General features: G+C 44.5%; 1 protein-coding gene across 1 annotated transcript in view; it reads left to right on the forward strand.

Moving 5' to 3' along the window:
• The first annotated feature begins 1,697 nt into the window (after positions 1-1,697).
• Positions 1,698-18,337, forward strand: part of SNRNP48 (small nuclear ribonucleoprotein U11/U12 subunit 48) — an 18,878-nt gene continuing 2,238 nt past the window's right edge. Inside the window, exons 1-8 of the mRNA XM_018560344.1 lie at positions 1,698-1,843; positions 6,537-6,644; positions 8,660-8,720; positions 10,264-10,344; positions 15,455-15,637; positions 16,742-16,863; positions 17,433-17,539; positions 17,832-17,987. Of these exons, the coding sequence (XP_018415846.1) occupies positions 1,709-1,843; positions 6,537-6,644; positions 8,660-8,720; positions 10,264-10,344; positions 15,455-15,637; positions 16,742-16,863; positions 17,433-17,539; positions 17,832-17,987 (953 nt within the window). The 5' untranslated portion in view covers positions 1,698-1,708. The remainder of the gene's footprint in view (positions 1,844-6,536; positions 6,645-8,659; positions 8,721-10,263; positions 10,345-15,454; positions 15,638-16,741; positions 16,864-17,432; positions 17,540-17,831; positions 17,988-18,337) is intronic.

The raw sequence follows: 18,337 nt of genomic DNA on the forward strand, positions 1-18,337 counted from the left end.
CCCTTCAATCCCGGGATCCGCTGCCCCATCTGCGGCCCGGGACCGGCTCGGGAGGGCATCAGGAGGAAGAGGAAGGGAGATCAGCTCCTTGCTGGTCTCCCCCCGGGCTGTGAATGCAGAAGTGATGTGTATTACTGTTAGAGGAAAAATTACCTCTCTAGGTTTACTTGTATAATCATGCTTAGGCTGGGCACACACCTTACAACCATCGCAAGACTTTTGTCTTGCAATGGTTGTAAGGTACTTAAAAAACCGTACGATCTGCCTATGATGCATAGGCAGATCGTACTTGCGATGACCGAACAGGCAGTGTGCGCTTGCGCACACCGGCCCGTCTGGCTTTTATCTCACGAACATGCTACACACCCGCCGAACATCCATACGATGCTCGGCGGGTTTTGAAACATATTCGTACGATGCTCGGCGGGTTTTGAAACATATTTGAAACTTCTGACCAGAAGTTCAGGTATTGGAGAAGATATCGAGCATTTGGGCGAGTACAAGTACTTGCCCAAATACTCTGTATCTGTGCAAAAATTATTATTTTGTACTTTTTCATAACTTTTTAAAATTTGTATTATTCCCCCCCCCCCACCTAATTTTATTCCTATCACATAGGGATTTAAAATCCTCTAAGTGGTAGTTTGGAGGTGACAGGTTCTTTTTATGGAACCTGCCCTCGAACACAGAACTGATGTTCTGTGTAGTTCCTGACAGCTGAGACAGGTTCTTTTTATGGAACCTGCCCTCGAACACAGAACTGATGTTCTGTGTAGTTCCTGACAGCTGAGACAGGTGGCGCTGTGATCACAGCGCAACGGTCTCAGTGATAACACAGAGCAGGCGAAAAACCTCCGTTTTCCGTCTGCTCTATGGTGAGCTCATGTTCCGTGGTTTCGGGTCCGCTAGAGGAGCGGGGACCCCGAAAACCACGGGGGGAGGGTGTGTGGACAGAATCGCCGCCTCTCATTTCATACAAGTGATCAGATCACTTGAAAACGAGCGGCGGCTCCACACTGTACACTTAGCTCTACTTGTCCGGAGCGGGGCTAAGTGTACAAAAAAACTACTCGCCCGGCGCCCGAAACTGCATGTCCAGGGCGTCGGGCGATAGGAATTCCACACACCTGTGGGTATTATAGTTTTTTGAGGTTTCGCGCACGCAATTTTAAATCATGAAGGGGTTAATATAGTAAAAACTAAAAACCCCAGAGGGGAATAAATACCACCAAAAGAAAGCTCTATCTGTCCCCCAAAAAATTATATAAAATTAATTTCAGTACATTGCATGACGGAATAAATGTCAGTCAAAGTACCGCAGCGCTGAACACTGAAAAATGGCCTAGATGTCAACTGGTTAAACATTTGTGCAAATATCGTGCAACATAAAACGTGCAACTAGCATTTTTTTTTATTGTACAGGGCCTCTGCTTTCAGAAAATATATAATTGTTGGGGGGTTTTAAGCTGTTTTCTAGCCAAAATGTTAGATTTGATCATGTAATAAGAAATTGCTCTGGACAGCAAGTGGTTAAAAAACAGTCAAATGAAGAGACTTCACAGTACAGGGCAATGCCCAGAAGCAAAATGGCCACTGCGGACTGTGAATCCACTTCCGGGCATAGAGATGAGAAGGAGGCTTTAAGCTCGTCCCCGCCTCTTCCTGTATTCGTCTCTTCTGTGCAGGGGCTGTGCTGGTTGATGGGGATATGGAGAACCTGGCTGCCGGTAGTCGTGAGACTTTGTTGCAGGAACTGAAGGAATACACTGAGCGATGTCAGAACCGGCTGAGCGAGCTGCTTCAGGAACTGGGCTGGGAACAGAGCAGCCCGGGAAAGGAGGAGGTGGGTGATAAGGGTGACTGTATCTCATACATGTGGTATTGGTTTCCCATGCCCTCTATGCTGTGTAATGATTGTGAAGCTCATTGCTGCCCCTGTCCATTATATGACAGTCCTGTGTGAGGGCACTAAAAGTGTCAGCAGTCCCTGTCCATTATATGACAGTCCTGTATGAGGGCACTACAAGTGTCGGCGATCCCTGTCCATTAAATGACAGTCCTGTGGGAGGGCACTACAAGTGTCAGCAGTCCCTATCCATTATATGACAGTCCTGTATGAGGGCACTACAAGTGTCGGCGATCCCTGTCCATTAAATGACAGTCCTGTGGGAGGGCACTACAAGTGTCAGCAGTCCCTATCCATTATATGACAGTCCTGTATGAGGGCACTACAAGTGTCGGCGATCCCTGTCCATTAAATGACAGTCCTGTGGGAGGGCACTACAAGTGTCAGCAGTCCCTATCCATTATATGACAGTCCTGTATGAGGGCACTACAAGTGTCGGCGATCCCTGTCCATTAAATGACAGTCCTGTGGGAGGGCACTACAAGTGTCAGCAGTCCCTATCCATTATATGACAGTCCTGTATGAGGGCACTACAAGTGTCGGCGATCCCTGTCCATTAAATGACAGTCCTGTGGGAGGGCACTACAAGTGTCAGCAGTCCCTATCCATTATATGACAGTCCTGTATGAGGGCACTACAAGTGTCGGCGATCCCTGTCCATTAAATGACAGTCCTGTGGGAGGGCACTACAAGTGTCAGCAGTCCCTATCCATTATATGACAGTCCTGTATGAGGGCACTACAAGTGTCGGCGATCCCTGTCCATTAAATGACAGTCCTGTGGGAGGGCACTACAAGTGTCAGCAGTCCCTATCCATTATATGACAGTCCTGTATGAGGGCACTACAAGTGTCGGCGATCCCTGTCCATTAAATGACAGTCCTGTGGGAGGGCACTACAAGTGTCAGCAGTCCCTATCCATTATATGACAGTCCTGTATGAGGGCACTACAAGTGTCGGCGATCCCTGTCCATTAAATGACAGTCCTGTGGGAGGGCACTACAAGTGTCAGCAGTCCCTATCCATTATATGACAGTCCTGTATGAGGGCACTACAAGTGTCGGCGATCCCTGTCCATTAAATGACAGTCCTGTGGGAGGGCACTACAAGTGTCAGCAGTCCCTATCCATTATATGACAGTCCTGTATGAGGGCACTACAAGTGTCGGCGATCCCTGTCCATTAAATGACAGTCCTGTGGGAGGGCACTACAAGTGTCAGCAGTCCCTATCCATTATATGACAGTCCTGTATGAGGGCACTACAAGTGTCGGCGATCCCTGTCCATTAAATGACAGTCCTGTGGGAGGGCACTACAAGTGTCAGCAGTCCCTATCCATTATATGACAGTCCTGTATGAGGGCACTACAAGTGTCGGCGATCCCTGTCCATTAAATGACAGTCCTGTGGGAGGGCACTACAAGTGTCAGCAGTCCCTATCCATTATATGACAGTCCTGTATGAGGGCACTACAAGTGTCGGCGATCCCTGTCCATTAAATGACAGTCCTGTGGGAGGGCACTACAAGTGTCAGCAGTCCCTATCCATTATATGACAGTCCTGTATGAGGGCACTACAAGTGTCGGCGATCCCTGTCCATTAAATGACAGTCCTGTGGGAGGGCACTACAAGTGTCAGCAGTCCCTATCCATTATATGACAGTCCTGTATGAGGGCACTACAAGTGTCGGCGATCCCTGTCCATTAAATGACAGTCCTGTGGGAGGGCACTACAAGTGTCAGCAGTCCCTATCCATTATATGACAGTCCTGTATGAGGGCACTACAAGTGTCGGCGATCCCTGTCCATTAAATGACAGTCCTGTGGGAGGGCACTACAAGTGTCAGCAGTCCCTATCCATTATATGACAGTCCTGTATGAGGGCACTACAAGTGTCGGCGATCCCTGTCCATTAAATGACAGTCCTGTGGGAGGGCACTACAAGTGTCAGCAGTCCCTATCCATTATATGACAGTCCTGTATGAGGGCACTACAAGTGTCGGCGATCCCTGTCCATTAAATGACAGTCCTGTGGGAGGGCACTACAAGTGTCAGCAGTCCCTATCCATTATATGACAGTCCTGTATGAGGGCACTACAAGTGTCGGCGATCCCTGTCCATTAAATGACAGTCCTGTGGGAGGGCACTACAAGTGTCAGCAGTCCCTATCCATTATATGACAGTCCTGTATGAGGGCACTACAAGTGTCGGCGATCCCTGTCCATTAAATGACAGTCCTGTGGGAGGGCACTACAAGTGTCAGCAGTCCCTATCCATTATATGACAGTCCTGTATGAGGGCACTACAAGTGTCGGCGATCCCTGTCCATTAAATGACAGTCCTGTGGGAGGGCACTACAAGTGTCAGCAGTCCCTATCCATTATATGACAGTCCTGTATGAGGGCACTACAAGTGTCGGCGATCCCTGTCCATTAAATGACAGTCCTGTGGGAGGGCACTACAAGTGTCAGCAGTCCCTATCCATTATATGACAGTCCTGTATGAGGGCACTACAAGTGTCGGCGATCCCTGTCCATTAAATGACAGTCCTGTGGGAGGGCACTACAAGTGTCAGCAGTCCCTATCCATTATATGACAGTCCTGTATGAGGGCACTACAAGTGTCGGCGATCCCTGTCCATTAAATGACAGTCCTGTGGGAGGGCACTACAAGTGTCAGCAGTCCCTATCCATTATATGACAGTCCTGTATGAGGGCACTACAAGTGTCGGCGATCCCTGTCCATTAAATGACAGTCCTGTGGGAGGGCACTACAAGTGTCAGCAGTCCCTATCCATTATATGACAGTCCTGTATGAGGGCACTACAAGTGTCGGCGATCCCTGTCCATTAAATGACAGTCCTGTGGGAGGGCACTACAAGTGTCAGCAGTCCCTATCCATTATATGACAGTCCTGTATGAGGGCACTACAAGTGTCGGCGATCCCTGTCCATTAAATGACAGTCCTGTGGGAGGGCACTACAAGTGTCAGCAGTCCCTATCCATTATATGACAGTCCTGTATGAGGGCACTACAAGTGTCGGCGATCCCTGTCCATTAAATGACAGTCCTGTGGGAGGGCACTACAAGTGTCAGCAGTCCCTATCCATTATATGACAGTCCTGTATGAGGGCACTACAAGTGTCGGCGATCCCTGTCCATTAAATGACAGTCCTGTGGGAGGGCACTACAAGTGTCAGCAGTCCCTATCCATTATATGACAGTCCTGTATGAGGGCACTACAAGTGTCGGCGATCCCTGTCCATTAAATGACAGTCCTGTGGGAGGGCACTACAAGTGTCAGCAGTCCCTATCCATTATATGACAGTCCTGTATGAGGGCACTACAAGTGTCGGCGATCCCTGTCCATTAAATGACAGTCCTGTGGGAGGGCACTACAAGTGTCAGCAGTCCCTATCCATTATATGACAGTCCTGTGTGAGGGCACTACAAGTGTCAGCAATCCCTGTGCATTAAACTCTTCAGTCCCGGATACACACAGCTACACACCGGGACCTACCAGAGCTGCTGAGACCAGAGGCAAGGAGGAAGGTGCAGGAGAGTCCCATCGTCAGCGGGAGACGAGGGGAACTTCCTTCACAGCCGGTAATTGTCCATGGCCCCCAGGCTTCTCCTAATCACAGGAACCGGGCCAGCCTGTCCAGGTCCCCACTTTGCTGCAGAGCCTCGCACACGCAGGTGGCGTGCTCTGGGGAGAAGGGCAGGGTTAAGGTAAAAAAACAAAAACCTTTAACCCTGCAGCATGCCCGCAGCAGAGCTAAATGTTTTAAAAAACCGGCGCTTGAAAACTGCATGTCCCGGCTGTCGGGCGATAAGATTCGAGCATCCCTGCTTGTGACGTAATGCAGCATTATGGGCACAAGAAGGGCATGAGGAGCATAGGAGATAAAATACATCTTTCCTATGCTCAGCGCCATCTAGTGGCCATAATGCAGTATTACAGTACAGTACATTCAACTGGAAATGAAAATATAGCAGGAATGTTTGTTTTTGCCACAAAACGAATGTTCAGATATTCAGAGGACGAAGGGCCCCGCAAATTGTTTATAAATAGACCCCCAAGTGTGCAGAGTTTTACTTACTTTATTTTCCCCTTTTGAATGCTGCTTGAGTAGAGAAGGCTGTTCTGTATTGTCACGCTGTAGAGAAAGACCCTTTATTCTCTGTGTGGAAGCAGTGGTCTCTCCAGAGACCACATACCCCCCTCATACCCCCCTTCCCCCTTCTGAATTGGAGCTGGATCACTTCAATGAGCAAAGCTCATGTTCCCTGCTGATTCCATTTCTGACCCACTGCCGGCTCAGTGGTTATCGCTTATGCCATGCAGTACTGGAGTCCTTGGCTTGAATACTGGCCAGCACACTATCTGCATGGAGTTTGTTCTCCCTGTGCTTGCATAGTTTTCCTTTTAGACTCCAAAGACTAGATGGTAGGTTAATTGTCTTCTGTGTGAATTGGCCCTAGTATATGTATATAAATGTGAGGTAACATCTGCAGGTAGAAAATCATGGAAATCGGGGCCTAGGAAAAATGGATCTTACGGACTTCCAGCAGCCTTTCAGCAAAGCATATTCTATTAGAACTATTGCTAAACCTGTCTTCTCCCTTTGTCAGGAGACGTCCATCTGTCCCTATGATTCCAACCACAGAATGCCGGTATCTTCTCTGGAGAAGCATGCCAGTGTATGTAGACTACGACGGTTGGGGTACAGTAAGGAAGAGGTAACTATAAAGAAATGTATGCTGTTATACATTATACAATGCAGTATAACCAGAAAACTTTTGTCTGAGGGCCTGTTCACACCACGTCCGTTTTCTGTGCTGACCTGATCCGTACGCTCCTGCACTCAAAATGTATCCCTATGTTTTTTATGGGCTACAGTTCTCACGTGCGCAGTCCGTTCAGCTTACGACAGAAAAATACTACATGTCGCATTTTGTACGGTCAGGAAATGCAAACGCGTCCAAAACGCAGCTAACATACTAACAGCCCCACTCTACTGGAACGCATCAAAAACGCGGCCAAAACGCACTGCATCAGTAGCACCGCGTCTGCAGATCTGGATCTGATCAGGACCTGAAACTCATGTGAACAGGCCCTGAATAGATGCAGCATATGACATCACATTTTGCTATTGCTGTGATAAAATCTTGTTCCTCCTGTAATCACTTTGCCAATCCCTTTATTCCAAGCAGAGAAATAGAAATATGAATGGTCATTTTACTGGCATAGAACATGCCTCTGGGCCTGGCGATCTTTACATAATAAAAATGATCATTAGTGCGGCCTTCCTCAACCAGGAAGCCTCAAAATTTTCACACAGCTTAGGGCTTGTTCACATCAAATGCAGACTAGATCTGCATGAGTTTCCGCACATGCAGTGCAGTGTGTTTTGCCGCGTTTTTGATGCGTTCCGGACCGTTTTTGTAAACAAAAAAGATTATTATTCTTTTTATTAGCCTAAAATGGGTTCTCAGTGCGTTGCAGGGCGTTTGCATGCATTCCGGAGCAGGAAATATAGGGCTTGCTGCAGTTTTTTTTTACATGCTCTGGAACTGTACGCTGCGGTTTGAACTAGAGCCCAAAATACCATTGGAATACATTGGACGCAGTTTTGATCCGTTCTGTAACGGCTCTGTTCCTGGAACGCGCTTGGTGTGAACTAGCCCTTAGACCCCGTTCACATTGAGCGATTTATTGCGCGGTAATTCCCGCGATATCGCGGCAAATTGCCGTGCGATATCGCGCTCCAATGCAATCCAATGGGGCAAAGGGTCCTGCTGTCGCGTGTCGTGTGTCGCTACAGCAGGACCCTTTTTGGAGCGGATTTAGCCGCGATTCAAGCTTGCTCAATGCAAGCTTGAACGCGACATCGTGCGGCAAATCTCGCGATGTCGCGCAATATGCAAATCATGCGACAAACGCGCGATTTGCATATCGCACAGTGGGAACGGGGCCTTAATGTCTCCATGGTCTAGGCTTCTGATGCAAAGGCGTTGGGGGTTCTTGATATTAAGGGGTGTTCCTGATGTACAGCGAGTCACAGAACAGAATAAATGGTCGCCAGCACTCCAAGTATTCTTCAATATGAAATCTTTTTATTCATCTTAGCAGGTCATATTACCATGCGTGGCAACATTTTGGAACCTGTCCGGTCCCTTCATCAGGCGAGCAAAGTTTGTTCACTTTGTTTGCCTGATAACCGGACAGGTTCCAAAATGTTGCCACGCATGGTAATATGACCTGCTAAGATGAATAAAAAGATTTCATATTGAAGAATACTTGGAGTGCTGGCGACCATTTATTCTGTTCTGTGAGTACTTGGTGCCATCTGCGGCCACTTCAGCACCCCCCCTCCATGATCTCGGTCAGTAGTGCAGTGGGACTCCCTATTTTGATGTACAGGGAGGGTTCCTAGTGTGAGAGAACGAGCTGGGATGTGAAAAGAGGGGGCTCTTGCTGTTATGTAAAAAGGGGAGGTTCTGATTTGAAGGGGGGAATCCTTAGTTTTTGTTTTTGAATGGGGTCTCCCCTTAAAATCTATAATGGGATAAGGGCCTGGTATAGCTTTTGAAAGGGGCCACACATAGTTTTTTACATTTTAAGACTGAAATGCCTGGAGATTTTGTATACTTTTAGAGGGTGCCGTTACTGAAAAAAGGTTGAGAAATGCGGTGCTAGTGTACCAACTAACTGCTTTTGTTTTATCCTTGCTTTTATTTGTTTTAAATTGCAGACAGAAGCCCCTAACCCCAAGTTTTTCTATGAAAAAACAAACGCACTTTGCATTGTTCTAGGTATGTATAATATAAATCTCAGGGTGTATGTTTCATGTAATGTGCTGTCTGGCAAAAGAAGACGGCAGGGTAGGTGAAGGTTTGACATCATCACTTTGCTGCTGCTTAATTGTCCATTTGGCATTCTGGGGGGGTGTTTTCACTAGAGTTCTCGACTACACTGTTCTTTTTTTATTTATTTAAAGAATACAAGGTAATCAGTGCCTTGTGCTGAAAAATGAAAAAAGCAAGGCACCTCCCCCCACACCAGACGCTAGCCTGCACGCTAAAATGGATAATTGTACAGTGCAGGCTTGTGGTAACTGTCCCGGAGGGAATTTTTCTATATTACAATGATTGTCCTTTTAGCCTTAAAGGAGAACTATGGGGTCAGTGTTTTTCCCCATAGTTCTCCTTAGGGTAACGGGAGGACACAAACTAGCGTCCTCCCGTCACCCTAGGCTCAGTATTCCGCGAGCTACAGCTCGCGGTATACTGAGACGCACACTCATCTCATAGTTCTCCTTTTTAATTTTTAAGATTTCTTTTTTTCAGTTAACAAATTATTATAGAAAATGTATTAAATATAGCCAAATAGTGAGGTGGACCAGTAATTTTTTTGATGCAAGTTATGTTGTGTGTCCTCCGTAGTAGAGCAGCTTACTCTACTGATGTTATGTTGTGTGTCCTCCGTAGTAGAGCAGCTTACTCTACCGATGTTGTGTTGTGTGTCCTCCGTAGTAGAGCAGCTTACTCTCTCGGGGTAGAAATCTCAGAGTGGCCATTTTTCCTCCTTGGATTTTAAAGGTGCAAATTCCAGAGCTGTCATCTTAATCTCTGTTAGTTGCATTGTTGTCACTACCCACCTTGCCCTAAATGTAATCTATGCTTTACCCATCCGCGGCAAAGCAACTGGGTCGCTTAGCTGCCTGGTTAAGAACAGAAATCACTGCGCTGGGAATGCGTGCCTAACTACCTGATTGGACCAGCTGCATAATGTGTATAGGTGAATGTGTATAGGTAAAGCAAATATGTTGTGGTCGGTCTATATGAACCAACTACACACTAAAGTGTTAATAAGCAAATCTGTGTAACATTACGACAATCCTTGTGAAAAAATATTGATACAAGTGAATTATTTACATATGACTAGAAGGTTCAACGCACAAACATAATAATAAAAATCAACACTGGAACCTTCAGAATTAGTGCCAGTGATCAACCTCAGTGGTTCGGCATGTTTATCTCAAGCATGCGAACCTCTGGCTAGCCGTGTAGTAAAACAACACAGAAAACTTAAATTCAAACCGGAGGTTGATCACTGGCACTAATTCTGAAGGTTCCAGTGTTGATTTGTATTATGTTTGTGTGTTGAACCTTCTAGTCATATGTAAATAATTCACTTGTATCAATACTTTTTCATACTGGTTGTCAGTTAAGTATTTACACCCCATACAGGTGGTGGATGTGGATATTGGTATTATGTGCTATGTACCAAGAAGTGCTGCTGACGTAGGAATCTTTTGAGTGCATTGACTTCAGATTATGTGCTTCACTCTAACAGATAAAGCTAAACAGTTTGAGATCATCAAAGAAGCTAAGGCTGCAGCACCTAATACGAGTGAAAATGGTTTATGGGAGAAAAGTAAGTGAAACCGTAACATCACACATTCCTACAGAAGTAATCTGCAATAAATTGAAATTGTGAATGTTTTAACGCAACTGCCTGACAATTTGCATTTGCGCAATGAGTTTAGTATTGCTTGTTAACAGTGTCCGAGGGAAAGATACTTCTAAGTCAGAAGCTTTAGATTGCAAGTGTAAAGTAAAAACATAATCTCATATAAAGTAGTGGCAAGGTAGCAGGTTCGCTTAGCTGACCTCTGCCCACTTGCCCCCTATATCCACCTTCCCTTCACTCCTCTTCCCAATACACTTAGCAGGGCAAAAAGAAGCTCCACTACACTTTGGTCAGCGCTTACATGGTTCTCAGGGCCCTCAGTCATCATGAGTTGCATGCTGCCTCCAGTACCCATAAGTACCAGGTATGTCACTTTCTTTCCAGTTGGTTAGTGGAAGGGATGAAGGGGTAGTTCCATTACATGAAAAATAAATTAATTTACAGCCCATGTATTACTTTTTTTCCCCCCCTTTACACACAAAGTGTAGCTTTGCTAGTGAATGAAAATGCTAATCGTGTTGTCAGTCTGATCTTTTGGCTTCCGTCACCTGGAACAAGTGTGTAGTAAGTGAAGTACAGAGCTGTATACTTGTTCTAGGTCTGCTATAAAGAAAGTATTGAAACCACTGGATCACCATGACAGGCAGGCAACTATCATTTTCAGAAGGAGGTCGCATTTGCTGCCCCTTTTTATTTTTCACAGCACAAGCTTAATTTCTTCTTCCGGTCTTCAGTTAGATACAATGTACAATTGAACCACTAGATGGAGCTGGTGTGTCTCATTACATATTTAGAGCTAGCACAGTCAGCTGTTTGGATATCGTATGGTCAGACCTGAAAATACAACCATAGCAAGCTACTAAGTACTTAAAAAATAAATAAGTGCAGTTTTAGATCAAGTGCACTTATTCTGTTACCCACCCTCCCCCTCTGCAGTTCTAGACTTACAGAGATCCAAGAGCCGCTGCTCCTTTTGTTTACATCCAGCACCGCAAGTTTCCCTATCCTGGATGCATCCATCTCCTGGCTGGAAGACAGTCCCATAGAGGTCTATGGGGCTATTATGTGCAGGTGCAGTCAGCAGAGGGAGCATTGCGGCGCTGGATGTAAACAATAGTGGAACCATGCCTGTCGGATCTTGCCAAGTACAAATCTGCAGAGTGGGAGGGTGGGGTTGTTTGAGTCAGGGCTGGCAACCAGAAAGGATAAGTACACTTTGTTTTAAAGTGCACTTATCTTTTCATTTTCTACTAAGAGGTATTACAGAAGGTGCTTACTTAAAGTGGAATCATTCTGCTTCTGCCAATTAAAAACTGATTGATATGATACTTTATTGAATTTTGGGACATAGAAAAATGATCTCCTATCTATAACTGATTGTGATCAATTGAATGGTAAAGGTAATATGGTTAATTTCTGAATATTGCAAGTTATTCGTACAATGAAAGTGTTTGATTACTCCTTTTTTTTAATTTTCATTTAAACAATATCTCTGTTGATTCTCTCTCCCTTTTCACAGCAGTGGTGAGTATAGGTCGGGATAAGTCTTGATATTTCACAGAACCACTGTGCTTATGTACAGTATCCTTTTTCAAGTGATATCCTTTTACAACAACATTCTTAAAGAAAGTTGTGACTGACTGCAATGACTTGGGCTAGACTTGTGTATGTTTGTGAGAGAAACAAAGAGCAAAGTTAAGTTTTTGACCAATTTTAAGGGGTTAATATGTGAATTGGTTGATCTTCTAAACCAGACACCCACTATTTATTGCAGCTTCCAGGGGTGTGGAAATGTAAAAAAAACTACTTGTCCAAGGACTAAAGAGGGGGCCCAATCTACTTGTCCCTCATAACAATCTACTTGTTGTGATGCAAAAATAATTTTAACCACAAACATATTTAACCGTGCTAAGAAGCACTACTTATTGTCAGCACGGTCAGGTGACTGCGAGCAACGATTGCTCGCAAATTTGCGAGTGACATTCAAAATCCATGGCTCAGGGCTGCGCTAGACGACAGTTTGGGGTACAGATGGTACCCCCGTACTGGCGGAGGGGAAAGACTTTGCCGAAAGGTAAGTATAGCAGAAGGGGACAGGGGGCCAGATTTCAACTGGTAATTCAATTTTGCCAAATTACTTTGCAAAGTGAACTTATCCTTAAATGTACATTATGTGCGCGTGCACACACACAATGGCCTATGCGTGCGTTTATTTGCAGTGGGGGCGGTTTTGATTTTTTTAAATTTATTTTTATTCTACTTTTTTCGCTTTTTTTTTTTTTTTATTACTGTGTGATAGCATTTGGAGGTGACAGGTTCTCCTTTATGTTACCTGCCCTCCAATACTGGAGTTCGAACACAACACTGTGCTCAATCTCCTGTGCAGCCGAGACAGGAATGCTACAAGTACAACTTTGAAGGCTAACTGTAAATGCTTCAGTGTGACACATGGAGCAGTTCTTTGAGTACAGAGTCCTGTTTCCACTGCAGTATACGCCCCAGCTGCTGCTATTGCTAGCTGCACAGTATCGGTTTAGATAGCTCGTTGTGCCAATGGTCAGCACACGTGTACTTGGCTCCTTCTCGATAATTCTTTGTGAAGAGTCTACACAGTCCACATGAAAAATAAGCAAGCCACGGAGATCTTTTTTCATCTCTGCTGTTACCCTACTGTTTTCCCCACCATAGAATAGAATTTGTTTACATTATTACATTAGTTCTTCTATACTTCATCTATTTTGGTATACTGCTTTTATGCGTATGTGTGCAGATCTTGACCATTTTATATTACTGGACTTTACACTGCATTTTAATTCTTTGTAGAAGAAATAAACTGATGTTGGTTGACAAAGGCCTACATTTTTCCAGTTGATATACCTGAGAATTGATCACATTGGCCTGATGGTGTCCCAAGAGGCTTGAAATGTTGCATTTACGATGCAATCCTTTAAGTTTAGAGCGGGAATCCAGCCCTGTAAAAAAAGAACAAAGAAACAAAAAAAACCCTCTAGCTACTTTAAAAAAAAAAAAATGTTTTAACACCCAGTAATACCTTAATCTGGAACCCCATGACAGCTGGTGTCCCAGTCCTCTGAGCATCAGGACTGTAATGTTGACGGGTACGAATATCATTACCCATGTCCCATCCTTTATTCAAAAAATGAGCTAGAGGATTTTTCAGTATCCTATATGACTGGATATACACTTTAATAAATCCTAGACTTTCAATAAGATCCAGGTTGTACCTTAAGGGTACCTATGAATAAGGCACTGGATTTTTTTATTCATGTCTAGCCAAATACCGTATTTTGCGGTCTATAAGACGCTCCGGACGATAGGACGCATGGCTTCTGTGACAGAAATTCTATGACAGAAATTCTGTCACAGAAGCTGCAGTTAGTGACTGCTGAGACAGGTGGCGCTGTCTCAGTAATTACACGGAGCAGACGAAGAACGACGTTCTTTGTCTGCTCAATGGGCTCTATGGTGAGCTCCTATGGGGGACCGTGACGGGTCACGGTCACCCAGAGGAACGGGGTACCCAGAAAACCACGGCGGGGGGCGGACACGATCGCCGATGCCGCCGCCGCTCGATTTAATACAAGGGATCTAATTAGATCCCTTGTATTAAACGAACAGCGGCTCCCACTGTACATTCAGCTCTGCTTGTCAGGAGCAGGGCTGAATGTACAAAAAGAAACTACTCGCCCGGGGCATGCAGTTTCGGGCGCCGGGCGATAGGTATTAGCTCCATAAGACGCAGGCACATTTTCCCCCTCCTTTTGGGGGAAAAAAAGTGCGTCTTATGGAGCGAAAAATACGGTATCTTACCAGATGGATATGAATAAATAACAGTGACGTGCAGTAAGGTCCATGCTAGGTGAGGCATTCCCCCTGCTCTGTCCCGTCCCCAGCCTGCCACCGCCCACCCCCAACCCTGTCACTGAGCTGTGTGTGGAGGGGGGAGGGAGAAGGGAGGAGAGGGATGTCCTCAGTGTTTTGGTTTTTTTTTTTTGATTGGACAGCTTGGACCAAAGGCTGTTGCTACTCTGGCTTCACTATGTAAGGTTACACAAAGTAGTGGGGAAGCCTGCTGCTGTGTAACCTAAAAAGCTGTCAAAAGCTGGGTGAAGTGTCGCCTATAATTAACAGGCAGTGCTCGGTCCATGACAGCTTACACAGTGGAGAGGCTTTCCCTCCTGTGTAACCTGTTAGAAACTGGTCTGAATGGAGAAAAAGCTGTCAGCTTCAGGCTTGAAGCTGACAGCTTTTTCTTCCATAATACTAGATGAGACTCTGCCTCCCCTGACCGAACATCCCTGATTATTAAATTTAATAAATATTAGTGACTTCCAAAATGTGCTTATTATATACCATTAGTAGCTTTGTAGTCTATCAGCCAAGTATGTACATTTAGGCTGCTTTTTGGCTTTTTCTCTGGAGAACGGTAGTGATCATTCTTCCCCAGAGGTAAGCCAGCCATGAGTTTTGTACAAAGGTCTCCATTCCCATGGAGAGGTGTATAGGAAATGTAATATTAGCATTTTTGCTGCTTAGAAACCCTTGCCACAAATCTTTATTGGTTATCGGTATTTTAGCAAAAATACCCATGAAGAATGCATTTTAAAATGTTACCCCAGATGAACGTGTAATTTACATATGGGCTGCTGAATCCATGAGATGTTTATTGAATATGGAATGGAAGGCTGGACAAATTCTAGGAGCTGGGTAGCCAATGGGCCTTAAAATTTACTGCTGGCACCTAACTTTTGAGCTTTTCTGGGATAGTTCTAATCAATAGACTGGCTTCTGGATTGGCTGGCCCCTGGATTCCATATTAATTTGCCCACCCCTGATGGAATGTTTAACTTGTAAATCTTCCTGTATGTAAAAGAGGCCATAATATTTTTTTTATCTCATTATCTAGCTTTTACTAGAGTGTGTTTTTATATGTGTGATACAGCTTTGTTGGTTTTAGCCTTTTTGAACGTTGGCCTTTAAATTGTGATTTAATTATTTGAAACTATGCACTATACTTGGGTATATCTTTATGGATCTTTTGCACTTGCTTTAGGTTTATATTCATCTTTACCTGCTGAAGTTCCCCATAATCACAAGCACACAATCTGTGATTTAAAAGCTGGTGATCGCCTTGCGATCTATGACTATGTCAAACATGAGACAAAGCTGGATAGATCTGGTTCTGAGAAGAACGAAGCCGATCTGCTTGAGGATTTAACAGCCAAGATCAATCAAGGTATAAGTTTCTTCGCCTTGCTTTTCCTTTGCTTTATGCAAGACGCTCTGTTTTTAATTCCATTTTGTCTGAAATTATTGGTTTTTTTTTTAACTCTTTATTGACTGAGACAATTACAGAGAATACATTAACAGTATGGGAAGTAGGCATAGATAGTTATAACATTGCAAACGTGTTTAGTTCCAGTACAAAATGATTGCTTCCCTCCAAGAGTCTGCAGAGATTTACCCCTGTTGATAGGGAAGCTCCTTAGCTAGCTATGATTCCTGTAAGTAGCTGTCTCTCATGGTCAAAGGAAAAGGCAGTAGGAAAAAGACCAGGAAAAGGGGAAAAAGAGGGCGGGGTCCGGGCAGAGCCCGATGCTCCTATCAGGGGTCATAGTCCCCATGGAAGGCAGGTGTATGGGTATCAAACCAGATGCATGTATGCTTGCAGGAGACTGTCAAGGGTGGCTGAGGGAGGGATTCCCAATCGTGCCGTCCTGAGAGAGCAGCTGAGGCCGCTGCGGAGAGGTCCTGTAGCTCAACCATGGCCTCCAGGTGGCATTAAATTTACCTTCTGTATTTTTCAGGAAGGCCATTAGATCCTCTATCAGGTAGATGTCCTGGACTCTGGAGAGCCATAACTGGACCGTGGGAGGTTGGGGTCTCGCCACTTCAGGGGTATACACGCTCTAGCAGCATTCAACAGATGGTGTGTTAAAGAGTGTCTGTCTATATTTGAAAATCGGATGTGGGGTTAGGTGAAACAGACAAGCCGCCGGGTCATCCCTGAGGTCTGCCCCTGTCAAGGTCTCAATAATCCCCAGTACCCGCTCCCAGAAGGGCTGTATTTCAGGGCAAGCCCAAAATGCATGCAACATCGTACTTGAGGTCCTGCCACATCTCCAACATTGGTCCAGAATCGAACCGTTCATCTTATGTAGCAACCAAGGGACCCTATACCAGCGCGTCAAATCTTGTATCCCGCCTCCTGGTATCTGCAGACTAGGGATGCTTTGAAAGACATAGCAAGGATAGTGTGAAATGTTTGTTTTGTAACAAAATAAATCATTGCTTCCTTTCTTTGAAATGAAACCCATATCCATGTCTATTTGCTTCAAAGATGATGGCCAGAAATGTCCAAAGTCCCATCTTGAAATTATGGCAGAAATGAGAGACTACAAAAGGAGAAGGCAATCTTACAGGGCAAAGAACGTTCACATAACAAAGAAATCTTACACTGAGGTAATTCTTTGTCCGTTTACTGAATGATTTATACACTTGTAGCTTTACATAAAAATATTGCATTCGTACCAAAGGATTCCCAGAGGACTATGGTTTACCTGACTTCAGCTAGGCGTCGATTTAAGAAAAAGTCACTGCCATCAGGGCATTGAACTTGCCAGTAACTATGGAAAAGTAAAGTATCAGTTCAGGGATGTAAGCAGTAACTGACTGGTAGGTTGACCTATATAGAGTGTTGGTACACCATACAGTAGGGCAACAGTTTTGAAATTTTGAAGACAGAAAATAATGCATTTGCCTGAGGAGAGTTGTACAGACATTTAGGAAATGGAGAAAGTACAGAGAGCTTACAAACTTAAAATTGGGAATATCTGGATCTATACTGGCTAGGGATATGTAGTCCGTGAGCGGTACCATGGGTAGGTTACGGATGGAGAAAGAGATGTAACACATTTTGCACCTTTTTAAAACCAATTTCAAGATTCTTTTAAAATTCCTCAATTGTGACGTGTGTGTTTTCGTTCCTTCCTTCATTTTATGCACAGCTGCTTTTTTTTTTTTCCTTTCAGATAATACGAGATGTCATCAGTGTTCATATGGAAGAGTTGAGCAGCAATTGGCGTGATGACATGCATGATGAAGCTAGCTCCTCTATTTCTTCTTCCTCAATTAATAGGTAAAGCTGTAGGCTGTCTGCCTATATAAGTCCTACCCTGGTTATAAATAGTTTATGAAATAGGTTTTTGGTAGGTGCATAAAACTTGCCTTCCCATACACACCATCTGTTGTGTTTTAGATATTAATAAGCTTGCAGTATGCAAAATAAACTATCCGAGCTTTAATAATATAGTAATTGTGGGAGCCCCTTCTGTTTGAACTATTAAGTTTATTAGGAACTTTGCTGTGTTGCACTGCACTTGTAATTTGATGGAATAACTGGATAATCTTTCTAACATTTTTATTCACAGAAAAGAACAGCAGAGGTCTCCATCTGTTGAGTCCAGACAGTCTGCAGGAAGTCAAAGGGACAGACGTCGACCTGGTCATAAGAGAGACCGCAGCAGGAGTCCGCGCAAACGCAGAAGCAGGGAAAGAGACCGAGGTTTTAGACCTAAAAAAGACAGGCAAGATGTTTCACTTTATTTTTTAATTCTTTATTTAGGAACACCGGCAAAGGCACATACAAAGAAACATTAATCAGACGGCATACAGCCATAGTGTGTAATTGAATTAAGCAAGAGAAAAATCCCACTCAGAGAATGCAGTACCACAGTTATTAACGGTACCAAATATGGGGGAAGGCTGCTGCCTTTGCTAGTGAAAATGTTTTATTTTTTTTATAAAACCACATAACATAAAGAGAAACAGGGAAGAGAGATTGAAAATTGAGGCGTAAGAAAGTCAAGAAAAAGAATTAAAGCATTGAAGCATTAAGTCACGAAAGTAAATAGGAGGTGGTGAAAAAGGGGGGGGG

The sequence above is a fragment of the Nanorana parkeri genome, unplaced genomic scaffold (assembly GCF_000935625.1).
Source record: "Nanorana parkeri isolate BGI_ZX_2015 unplaced genomic scaffold, ASM93562v1 scaffold451, whole genome shotgun sequence".
Lineage (NCBI taxonomy): Eukaryota > Metazoa > Chordata > Amphibia > Anura > Dicroglossidae > Nanorana > Nanorana parkeri.